The sequence below is a fragment of the Bombus flavifrons genome, chromosome 7 (assembly GCF_040668555.2).
Source record: "Bombus flavifrons isolate JBK064 chromosome 7, iyBomFlav1_principal, whole genome shotgun sequence".
In the NCBI taxonomy this organism is placed as follows: domain Eukaryota; kingdom Metazoa; phylum Arthropoda; class Insecta; order Hymenoptera; family Apidae; genus Bombus; species Bombus flavifrons.
In genome coordinates, this window is record NC_138448.1 from 12,154,659 (window position 1) to 12,166,710 (window position 12,052).

The following is a 12,052-nucleotide window of genomic DNA, read 5'->3' on the forward strand; positions in this document are numbered from 1 at the left end:
TCTTGATAGCAATCGATTTTTAGATTCTTGCTTCCTTTGATTTCTTTATATCTATGCAGAGATCTTTCTTTGTTCTATGAATAGGACGAGGCAAATAATTCAATTTTGATTGCATTAAATCACGATCAGATGCTCAATTCGTACAAGGGATCCAAAGTTCAATTGGAATTCGTTGTCTTTACTCTCAACGCTGTTGATATCGAGCTATTTACTTTAGCGAGGAATAGAATGATCGCTAAAGGGGGTGATTTTAGGGATGATCGAAGGAAATAATCAAGAGTGAGTTTTAAATACTGATGCTTTATTTTATATAAAGTATTGTATAAATGTATAAACGCTATAAATATGTGGTATCTATCTATGGTGGTGGTGGGGTGCTAGTCGTGATCGCAAAGAAAGGGTATGACGAGGGCGGGCGGGGTCGGGGGCCGGCAGCGGCGCGCCATCTATTTACATTCATTCACTCACGGGAAGGGCTGACCTACCATAATCTACCGGTCTCTCTCTTTCACTAACATATAACACGATTATATAATATATGTGTAGTGTGTGTATATATACGAGTACACATATAGCAATAGTGTGTGTGCGCGCGTGTGGCAATGTGTTCATATATATATATACGCGAAGGAAGTAGTAGTAATAGTATGTATACATGTATATATATATAAAGAGAAAACATATATGCGCATGGACGAGTAATGTAATAATAATATGTATGCTTGAGTGCGGCAGTGAGTATAACAACTTGTGAGATCGTGACGCGATCATATGATCGTGCACGGCTCATCGGAAGAGAGAGAAAAAAAGACAGAGTAGTAAATATGTGTGAAGAGCGGCGGCCTTACGGATGGTGGAAGACGTAAGAGAGAAAAAAAATATAAAGAGAGTACTGCCGGAGCAACGGTGGGTGTTCAGAAAACAGAACAGACCCAGTTGGTCCAACGACGAAGCGCCAAAGCTTGTCCACTTGCTGGGTCCATGACGGAGCAGCCGGGTTCAACGTGCTTGCGTTGACTCTGTGTTCTGGCGCGGTGGTTCAGGTGACGTCAACTAGAAAACTTGGACGTGGCTCGATACGTTGCCGATCGTATGATACGGGCTCGTCGTGTAGATCGCGACCAAGATGTCCAGATGTCGCGGTGTTGTTGCAACCGTGGCTGGCAATCACGGCTTCGTTCGACTTCCTCCGTCGCGTTACGCGGATTTGATGAAAGAAGAAATTGACTAAATTTTACCCGTGCCTCGTCTTACGATGGGGACGAGTCGCGTTGTCGACGAGATGGGGATAAGACGAGACGAGAACCGCGGATCACGAATGGCCGTGGCCACGGTGTACACTTTACCGAGATCTGAACCCGTGATCCTTGATAGCTGAGACCAGCATGCCGAGCTTTCAACTCGCGCTTTTCACCGTGTTTCGATATATACCGACTGGATTTGTGATTAGAATATTCTGACTATATACCGACTACACCACTAACGCCGGCGCTATAACCATGTTCCTAGATTGGACGAAGCTTTGGGAAGAAGACGTTGAGCGCGTTTGAGGATCGTTTGAGACCGGTAAGTGACTGTGGTGGGTATGCCGCCGTCGCCGAGCCGAGATCGCTGGGGCTTTAGAACGTCTAGTACTTGCCAAGTGCCGCGGGGATGATAGCTCCGTGAGAGCCGAGTCCAGCGTGGATGGCGCCAGATGGTCCGTTGATCACAGCAACACCACCGTCGTGTCCGCCAATTCCAGCGCCGATTCCGGCACCACCACCCACAACAGCGATGGCACCTGAAAACACCAAATAGCTTGGTAAAATATATGTTCCAACTCCTTCGTTCCTATATCATATATTATTGTTGCTTCTTAATGTCGATCATTCGACCGGAATACAGACCAGCACCACCGAGTCCGAGTCCAGCACCACCGAGACCACCAGGCGCAGCAGCGGCGGCAGAGCCAGAGCTACCGTCGTCACCGTTGATGTTGCCACTGCCAGCATAGAAGGATACAACTCCCACAGATGGTCCTACCAAGTTGGCACTACCCTGGGACGGTCCAATGAGGGTGGAGGTACCAGCAGAAGCACCCACGGAGGTGAATGGACCAGTAGCAGGTCCTACGAGACCAGCTGGGCCGGTACGAGGTCCACCAACGTTCTTGGCACCTTCTTGGGGTCCTACGCTGTCAGATGGTCCACTCTGGGGTCCAACGTTAGCCTTGGGTCCTTCAGCGGGTCCAATGTCAGCCCTGCCTCCGATCACTCCTGCTCGACAGAATAAAAGGAATCCCGGTGAACGACTGTCCCTCTCGTGGTAATTCTTCTTTATGTTCAATTCCACGACGAGTTACGCACCACCAGAGACAATCTGTTGAACACCAGCAGCACCAGCCGCCGCCGCGGATCCAGCGGCATAGCTGGCACCGAGAGCTGAGGATCCCAAGCTGGACGCTCCCTCTTGGAGAGATCTCGCGCTACCAGCACCTGCTGCAAGTCCACCGGAGAGACTAGCACCTCCGCCGACTAGGCCAACTCCAGCGATGCCTCCTCCAAGACCAACTCCGAGGCCTCCACCAACTCCAAGGCCGCCAACGCCATGACCTCCAGCAAGAGCAATGCCAGGTCCATGTGCGATTCCGGCACGGGCCGTTGCTACTGCTAGACAGGCGAACACAACCTGCGACCAGGTAAGTTCCGGTCAGTATCGCTCGTTTCTCGTTATACGACCAATTTGTTTCTAAGCTATTGTTCGTTTCGTAGCGTTACATTATGTGTCTATGTAGGTAAGTTCGTGAAAGGTGTACGCGTGGCACGGCAATATCGCGAAGTGAAATCAGCGAGGAAGAAAAAACGAAAACGAACGAAGACGAACTATCCTCAGCGCTGGTTTACGGAAGCAACGTTCGACTATCGCCGTGAATTCAGACTCTCATTGACTTGGCACCGATTACCACGTGCCCCGTTGTAACATAACCGCGGCTTTCACTTTCGATACTCGCTACACGCTTATAGACTGGCGGCGTTCCGCGGCATCGGGAAACGATTCCCGGCACCTGGGAAAACGTCGTCCCTCAACGCGATCGCCTTTAAAGCGTGAAAGCTATGATGTGACTGGTTTTTGCCTCGTTTAATATCAAAGTCCAAAGAAACGATAACCGGATGGAAGTCGAGCGTGAAATTTCGCAACGTTCTACGTCCGTCGATATCGTAACGACTGCGTGTTGTTGAGGAAAATGCGAACTCGAGACATAGTGTTGTAACGTTTCGCAATTCGAAATAATACCGGATCTTCCTCGAAAGTTTTCCGTTATCCACAATGAATTTTGTTTACCACGCTTGAAGTAAATATCAGAGAAAGAAATTTCTTTTTAGTTCCATTTCATAAAAGAAAAACCGATCTGCTCGCGTTTTATGCAATCGCGTATTATTCCAACGTAATCCGTGTAATGCGAATCGACATTCGTAATTGATCGACGAGCAATGTCTCCTGGAAATCGCGAGTTACAAACACGGTGAACAGATGTTACTTCTTTTTAGAAATCGACCGAAGGCGCAATTTCGAGTTAACGCGAACCGATTATTTCCCTCGACCATTTTTCTTACCATTACCAGAAACGACCGGTTCTCGAGCATCGTACCGCGAATCGATCAGGACCGTAGCTTCGAAACGAGGAGAAAATCAAGTGAAACAGGCTGAGAAGAGATGGAAAACTCGACCGTTTAAGTCGACAAAAAGAGAACGCGTTTATGTGCGTGTGACGGAAGTTGGAAAATCGGTTGGACGACGCGTCACGCCCAAGCTCTCACGAGTGTTGCACTTAAACGAGTGCACCGTTGCCCTGCCATTATGCATATCTAACGACTTCGCGAAACTTTCACATCCCGTTTACATGGAACCGTGGCAATCCGTGTGACGTGGTCGACCGAGCGTTCTCGCGACCCAGCGATCGGAAAACGACCGAACCCGATGTGTTGTTTCGAAACCGAACCGGTACTTTGCATAGATCGTTTACGATCGTTCGAGATTTATGAAATCGCGTTGGCGAGAATCGTTAGAGCTAGTTACTTCTACGAATTAATCGCAGGGAACTTAATTGCGTTCGAAGAAACGACGCGCAACCGGTAGAGTTAATGAGAATCGATCGAGCTAATTTGGATTCGCTTTCAGGTTAAAAATCGAACGATGGATAAGGTAGACAAAACGAGAAGGAAATCGGCGAGCCGAGAGAACGATGACGAACGGTATTCGTGAATGAAGATGCACCGAGAATAAAACCGGTCGCGGGTTCGGTTGCTCGCTGAATGACGATGATACTATTACAACCGGTTCCACGGTCAGTGTACCGTACAACGAGGCTTCTTGCCGCATGAATGGAGCGCGTAAGAAGGACAAAGTCGATTCGTGTACTCTGGTACCACGGAGCAAGCAGGACGAGACCGTTCGAGCCGTGACATTGAACGTCGTCAGTTTGGTGCCACGAAGTCTGACTGCAAGCGAGGAGCTTTCGAACTTCGACTTTCCACGGATTTCGACTGGCTTACGGATGAAAGGTTCCAATTAAAGCGATTTATCGTTGACTCTATACCGCTGCCACCGATGTCAGGAATAATGTCTCGGGTAAAGAGCAGTGCTCGAGAGCGTGCTCGTGAGTCCCAAGCGGTTTATTCTAGCGAATCGATTCGAGAAAATGAAGCAAAAGGAAAATTTAGATGCAGACTTCGAAATCTTGTGAATTGGAAATATCTCGTTAAACAGCTACTTTACGTACAAACACTAGATGGATCGAATTCAAAACCGCGAGTTGTATAGAAAATTCGCTGATTAACTCGAAGGAAGGTGCGAGTAGACCGAGAACACGATCCGAAATATTATATCGAAGAGAATCGCGAACAACTCGATCGAAGAACTCAAACCCGATACTCGGATAATCGATCGAACACCCCACGAAAATCACCAACCCCGTGGTGGATACTCACAAAGGCCTTCATGTTTGGTGTGTGTATGGTGGGCTAGTAGTCCGGTGAATGACTGACTTGGGCCGGGCCGGCGGGCCTTATATACGCCTAACTCTACTCTGGCTACGCTCCACAATCACCATCCTTTCGAAAGCAAGGCGCTCCACCACCCTCCCCCCAGAAAAACTATAATCCACGTCGTACCAGCGGCCAGCATAGACCGAAGGTAGTCCCACCAGCTGGTTTAGGGACAGGCAGGGGGGTTCCCCCTTGCCACCTCGCCGATACAGAGGTTGCACGTTGTAGGTTGTTTGCGGGTATTCCACGGGCTTCGTCCATGTCTAACGGCCGAGAGAGCAGCCTCCTACTCCACCCGCCCCACCATCTTGGCCTACACACTCGGCATCCACACGCCAGGCCACACCAAGTGCAACACCAGGCACCACCCGGGTTACCTGGTCACCTACGATATCTAACTCTCTCGTGTCCAGGCGTGGTGCACGACGTATATCACAGATCGCGCTAACGAAACAGCTCAACGCTGACTTACGCGACGAGATCGTTCGGTGCAATTGTTCGCTTCTTTCCGGTCATATACAAGGCACAGGTGCAATAGGGATGATTCATTAGCAATAATGCTCTAACAATGTTGACCCTTTTGGGAGATTAACAGCTGGGCTCTGTTCGTAATAATTTACTAATAATATTAGTGAATCGACAGGTGACATGTTGTGCACTGCGCTATTTTGTATATTGCGCGATTTCTAATTTGTAAAATTTCGTAAGATCGATAGCTGGGATTATTCTGTCATCGAACTTCTACTGGGTATTTGATAACTTATGACTAATTAATTCGACTAATAATATTAGTTGCATAGTGCAAGAAAGTCCTGATAGAAGGTCTATGCAAGATCATTTTTCTCATTTGCGCTGCTTGTTTCGTGGATATATTGATATCAATTTAATCGATACATTTTATCATTCTGTTAAATACATACGTATGGTATGATCCTTTCGTGGTAAAGATTGGAATTATTTTCGCTCATGGAAGATTACTTGCACGGGCTATTTGAGAGCAGTAAATTTGACAAGAAAGTTTCGGATGACGCAATTGGAAAGTAGTATGATGTATATTTGTCGTTGAGGAAAGTCAGATCGATCAGCTGTTCTGTGCATTACAGCATAAGCATCCATCTTTTACAGCGCAGTTTGAACGTTATAATGACAACACAGGGATACTAAAAAGCATGGGCTGGCTACGTGCTCTGGAAAGCGAGCAGACATTCCGTTAACATAGTCGCAGGAAGTTTCGATTGCAAAAGCGAGCACGGATTTAGCCCTGAAACGCATGCAATTTCTCACGATCTCTCGTTCAGAGTAAAAGCGCGATATTGCTGCGCGAAGATCGTCTCGAATTGAAATTCGCGAACGTGATCATCCAGCAAGCGCGAGGATGGCATCCGATAATTGTCTTGGAGCACGAGTGGCTATTAAACGGGAGGAGTTTCATCGTTTTTGCAAATGGAAAAGATAAGAAAGGGCAGAAAATCAGAAAGAAAGGCGAGAAGGTGGAGAATAGCGGATCTAAGAATGGTGACGCGTCGACTCGAGATTATGACCCGCTCGTTACGCGAAGACGAGGAGCCTCGCTCGCATCGAAAAGGAGTTTCACGTTAGTGGCAAACGTGAAACGCTTTAAAGAGTTGGAATTATGGGCCGTTGAATGGCCTTAAGAAACCTGGATTCTTTTCTAAATAGATTGCCTGCCGTCGTGCGCCGCCGTCGCTTGTTACTTATTACCTCAACCTACTAATTCCAGCTGCCACGGTGCATAATGCGAGAATCTGGAAATAAGATCGAGCCCGTGAGGGTTGCCTTCCATTATGCTCGGCGATTTTGAATTACGCCAATGACCCGTTTTAAACGAACTTCGCGAGCGAATTTAACCACGACAATTTAAGCTTTTCGTTAGCGTTAAATACCTTATCTCGTATGTGTTCGTTAGAACGAATATTTCGAGTTCGTTGCACTTGCATCACGCAAATCTATACATTTATTTATTTGGCTTTCCGTCCACCGAATTCCGCACCGAAAGAATTCGATATTAGATATACTCCAATATTTATGGAATGATTGTTTTTACCTTTATTTTTCAATATTAACGAATAATAGTAGAAAACCGTTAAGCCAACCGTTAAAACGAGCAATATCGGCATTCGTTTAATTATAGGGTGAAATTCAGCTCGTAAAAGTGGCCCATTGTCGGCCTGTACAGTTTTCATGCAATTTTAACGACGTAATTCTGCGACGCTCGTCTGGATCATCCGGTGGCATCGATCCCATGTTCAGTGTTACCGAACAAAGAGAAGACTTCTCTTCGTCTGGCTTCTATCTAGAAGTTCCCCGCGATATATTTACAAAGATAACATTATGCCGGTCTTCTCGCGAGCCCGATCTACATAATTGTGCAACCGTTGATCAGCAATCCCACCGCTGTTTACCAAAGAAAAATCGCTTGTCTCTGCCATTGTTGATGAAACGCCATCACAATGGAACGGTGGTTCGATAAGCAACTTTCCTTGGGTCGTATGCTATTACGCCCTCTCATCACGATTCAATGTTAACGGAGGAATTGGATTAAGATAAAAGGAAAAATAAACATATTTGTGTAGGAAAATGGGTAAAACAAAGGAGAGGAGAGGAGAAAATGAAAATGAAAAAGGGAAACGAGGGACGATCCTGGGAAAATGGCGAACACAGGATGACTTAATCTCGCCGTTGAGGAAGGTTAGGACGCGAGGTTAATTAAATGAAATCTAATTAAAGCCTGGTTTCGGAATGATTCCTCGGCCGTACGTATTACGACCGGCTAGTTTCCCGGCTCGCGCGAAGTGAAAGCTATTATATTATTTGGCGTCCGCGAAAAATCTGCCGGTCTACCGCGAAAGTGGCCCGTACCGCCGTATCTTTTCTCGTCAGCCCTGACCGGTTTCGAATATATAAAAGCGATACGGCTGCTGGCTGTCAGCTCTTTCTTGACCACCCTCGAAACGGTAGCCTGATCGATTGCCCTGCCGCTAAGTTAATTAGACAGGCGTGTCTGCCATTATTTCCTCTTTTAACAGTCGATCGGTTCATTTGTCGATCGATAGATCTTTGCAGACCTGTTCCGATCATCCTGTAGATATAAATCGTGTTCCGATCGTGATCTAAACGTCATCGAGAGTTATGCAATCGCGAAAAATAGCGCAGTATATAGCCGAAGGATAAAGGAAGAAAGTCAGGTGGACAGAAAATCGCGCGATCGGCTAGATTATTTAACGAACGGTGCACTATTGTGCAATCGTTCGTTTTTCTTTCGTTCACGGTGTTACGGTTGAGTAATAACGTTCGCAGTCTATTAATTGTGCGTTTATTGGAACCTTTACGTTCCATCACGATCAAGAGAAAGACACGTACTTTCTGACCTCGTTTCGGAATTTATCCGGCGTTTTTCGTCGAATCGATATCCATTTGCCTAGGATCGATCGACGATCGATTGTCTGAACACACCAGATCGCGCGCCTACGTTCCTCTGATAAAGCCACTTTCTCGAAGCCCGTGAATCGAATCGAAACTAAACTACGCGTTCCTTTAGCAAGGCACACTATCCTGTCGCTGTTCGCCTCTCGAACGAGGACAAATATCCAATCTATTGGACGTTTATATCCATAGAACGGCAATGTTCCTTTTCTCAGGTGTCGTTACCGTGTACGAGCGCGCTCGTGTAACTAATAACGACCAGATTCCAGTCGATTCCGTTAATACGGCTGCTATTTCCTCTTCATTCGCGAGTTTCCACGTAAAAATCGGCTTTCGTGCGATGCATTGTATTACCTCATGCGATGCAATTAAATTTCGTTCGGCTGTGGGTGCTTCGTTGTGAAATCCAACGTGTACGGAACGGTGACGAGTGAATTCGAGGGAAAAACCGTAGCGTTTCTAAATGTAGAATATACACTTGTAGTTGGAGCTCCTTTTGTCGAGGCTGATCCCGTCTCTGGTGAACTTTGGTATCGAGGTGCAGTCGCGAATACGAACTACACCATTGCCACCACCATACTCGTACATTGGTCCGTACCAATCGGAGCGTGTCCCTTTCTCTACGCTGCCTGCGGACCTTAACACGACCCACGGTATAGTGCACCCTTATGTCGAAATTTCCAACACCGAACGGGGCGCTTAGAATAGTTGGCACGTTGCGACCTTGGCGACAAGGTTGAGATCCTACCTGTCTATAATCTCTAAACAAAACATCGTGTCGAAGCTTTGTAATAGTGGATCGATTTTTACGACTGTCCAGAGTTCATTATATTCTCGATTCTGTACCGAGTGACACGAACGTAACGCAAACATTTGTCTCCAACCATCGTTATAACCATTCGTTATAGAATTTTCTTACATATTTATATAGCAAATGGTATGTGGATAAATCAAGTTCTACTGTATTCTTGACTAATTCCATTTCCTAGTCTATATATATATAAAGCTTAAGTTAACGTTATTTTCGTATCACTCTGTATATCACAAAGAGCGCAAAAACAAGCTCTGTTCTTTGGCGGCGATCTTCCACGGAGATCTTCATCGGAAAAGACTCCACTCCGATAATAAGATGCGACGACGCGACACCCGGACAATGATGCGCACTGCTAGCTGTGATGCGCTCGCGTCTGCTCGGATTTTTATGTAACACGAGGATGTGAAACCGGAGAAATTTTCACGGCGAAGCGGTGTATCCGTGGGAAAAGCGAGCTCGTTCCGCACGAGCCGCGACGACAACGGATGGAAGTCTACGTGTACGGATGCTTGTAGCCTGACGCGGTTGATGCGTCGCGGCCACGTCTGGACGCACGTGTCGTCGCGTGCTTCCCATTCTACTTCGTCCCACTTGCCTGTTTCATCCGAGTTCAAGTCGTACCAACGTTACATTGCACTTGCGCGATCGATTTCATGGAATTAATTTTATTAACGTCATTAAATCTGTCTAACAGCATGAAAAACTTCATAATCAAAGGTATAGGCGTATATGTTTTTAATAGGATTAGTGTTACTTTCTTATAGGATTCTCCCGATGAAATTTCAAGAGCAAAGGATAAAGAAGATTTGTATGCACCTCGTGAAATTGATTTCGAGGAATTAATGTGATTAACATTATTTATGTTATCTAGAAATAGGAAAAGCTTCGTTATTAATAGTCTGAGAAATACATTTTTGTAATTTCATTGTGCTTTACAATGTGACCTCTGATGGAATTTCACAAAGTAGATTGGAGGGTAAAAGACGTTAGTGCGGAAATTGAAGGTGTGTTTGTAAGTGGAAGGTTGATAACAGTGTTCGATACGCTACCTCCATTCACAAAGCGAGAGCAGGAAAGTTTGACGTAGTCTGAAATCCGACGCTTATCTCGACCATTAAAGGTTAAGGTGCGGAATATAACATTCACGAGTGTTCTTGATTGCCTAACGCCTTCTTATTTTTTATCCTTTTTGCTAGGTACTACCTACTTATCTATTTATATACAGGTACAGTTACTAAACGTTTGCACATAACATTTCTACAATAACTGTACAGAATTTTAACTCATTCATGGGCGAGCGAATTTTGTACAAAATTATATAACGAAATTGGTCCATTATGAATAACCGTTGTAACATTTGACAATTTATCACGACATGAAAATTATTCCATCAATGAGGAAACGCTATTAAATGGGCGATAATGGCATTTCGATAATGTAAATGCAACGGTGCGCTCGTTTATACCAACACGCATCGAGCACGACGGATAGATTTATTAGCAACAAGTTTCACCCTTTTATGTAATTCGTGCGCTAGCTTGTGCGATGGATTGGCATAGGAATAGTCAACTGCGATTTGAGCTTCGAATCGATCGAAGACGGTGCGTAAACTCGAAATCGCGCTGCGATTCCGTAATTATATATACATATATGTAGCTATATTCGCCGCAAATTAGTGAGAAATTTTCATTAGCAAATTCGAAACGCAGTTAATAGGGTGGTTGGCTGGCCATTGTAGCGTGAACGAATTATTCGCGAATAGATAGCAGGGCAAAATGGAATCGCATTGACCATCGGCTACGAGAATCGTCAAAAGTGCATAATTGTCATTACGCAAGCGCCAGGTCGCTTTCTATCGTTTTATCATTGAAAATCGTGTAACATTCTTGCTCACGGCTCGCGCGTGCACTTTCCCCGTTGGTAAAAAGAAGAAACTCGATAGCATGCACTTGGCCTGCAACTATGCGTTCATCCTTCCACCATGCAAAATCACATGTTTCTCCTTTCGAAATAGTTTTCTTGGGTATCTATCTAGAACGTGAATGTACAGGATCGCTCAAAAGTATCGCCACACCTGTTCATTATTAATAGAAATGAAAATTAATGGAAATCAAAAATAGGAATACGGATAAAAAACGGACGAGGATTCGTAACAAAATTCTACACGATATGAAGTTGACTTTAGAAATAAACGATACAAGCGTCGATTGTATTATTGACAGTCTTATGACAGTTTTCGATTAGTTCAAAAGTTGCAGTAAGGTAAACTGTGAGACCATGGTCGATAAGGGTCGACTCCATGGATAATATTATGGAAGGAAGGAAAATCGAGCACAAAGGACGAATAGTCCCGCGCCTCCGTTCGCGGCGTGCCACAGCTCGCTTCGGCAACTAGACTCGAAAGTATCTTACGCAATAGGCGAAGCGAGATAGTGTGGGCTACCGCCGTCCAGCGCGGAGCTGCCCATCATTTCCGTGTTCTGCTGACTGCTCGGTCGCAAACGCGTACTCGCCTCTCTGTCTGCGTGCACTACGACAATCGACTGCATTGTCCGCGTCGTTGCTTCTCTCGGTGCCGCCTTGCGATTGAATTTTCGCCTTTGCATTCTTGCGTCCACTCTCGGGAAGAGTTTTCCACTCGGGTGTAAAAGCTCGCGAACCAACGTACAAATCGATCGCCGAACGAAATTCTTGGAAAATTTGCTAATGGTTTGGAAGTTCTGCGAATACCTGAGGAATTCTGGTTGTATTTGAAAAATGATTGGAA

At 45.7% G+C, this 12,052-nt stretch overlaps 1 protein-coding gene across 1 annotated transcript; it reads right to left on the reverse strand.

The window, feature by feature from the left end:
- Positions 1–286: 286 nt before the first annotated feature.
- apd-3l (apidermin 3 like) lies at positions 287–5,015 on the reverse strand. The gene is made up of 4 exons (XM_069117151.1): positions 4,971–5,015; positions 2,349–2,670; positions 1,890–2,258; positions 287–1,783 (listed from the first exon to the last, which is right to left on the reverse strand). Exons 1-4 carry the CDS (start codon positions 4,980–4,982, stop codon positions 1,629–1,631), a joined length of 858 nt encoding a protein of 285 aa, XP_068973252.1. The 5' UTR covers positions 4,983–5,015; the 3' UTR covers positions 287–1,628.
- Between the last annotated feature and the right edge of the window lie 7,037 nt (positions 5,016–12,052).

Bases quoted from the DNA above. Each gene is read 5' to 3' on its own strand.
- apd-3l (XM_069117151.1), bottom strand. The intron at 2,259-2,348 runs GTGCGTAACTCG...TCTGTCGAGCAG, and splicing joins TCAACAGATTGTCTCTGGTG to GAGTGATCGGAGGCAGGGCT. The intron at 1,784-1,889 runs GTCTGTATTCCG...TGGTGTTTTCAG, and splicing joins ACTCGGACTCGGTGGTGCTG to GTGCCATCGCTGTTGTGGGT.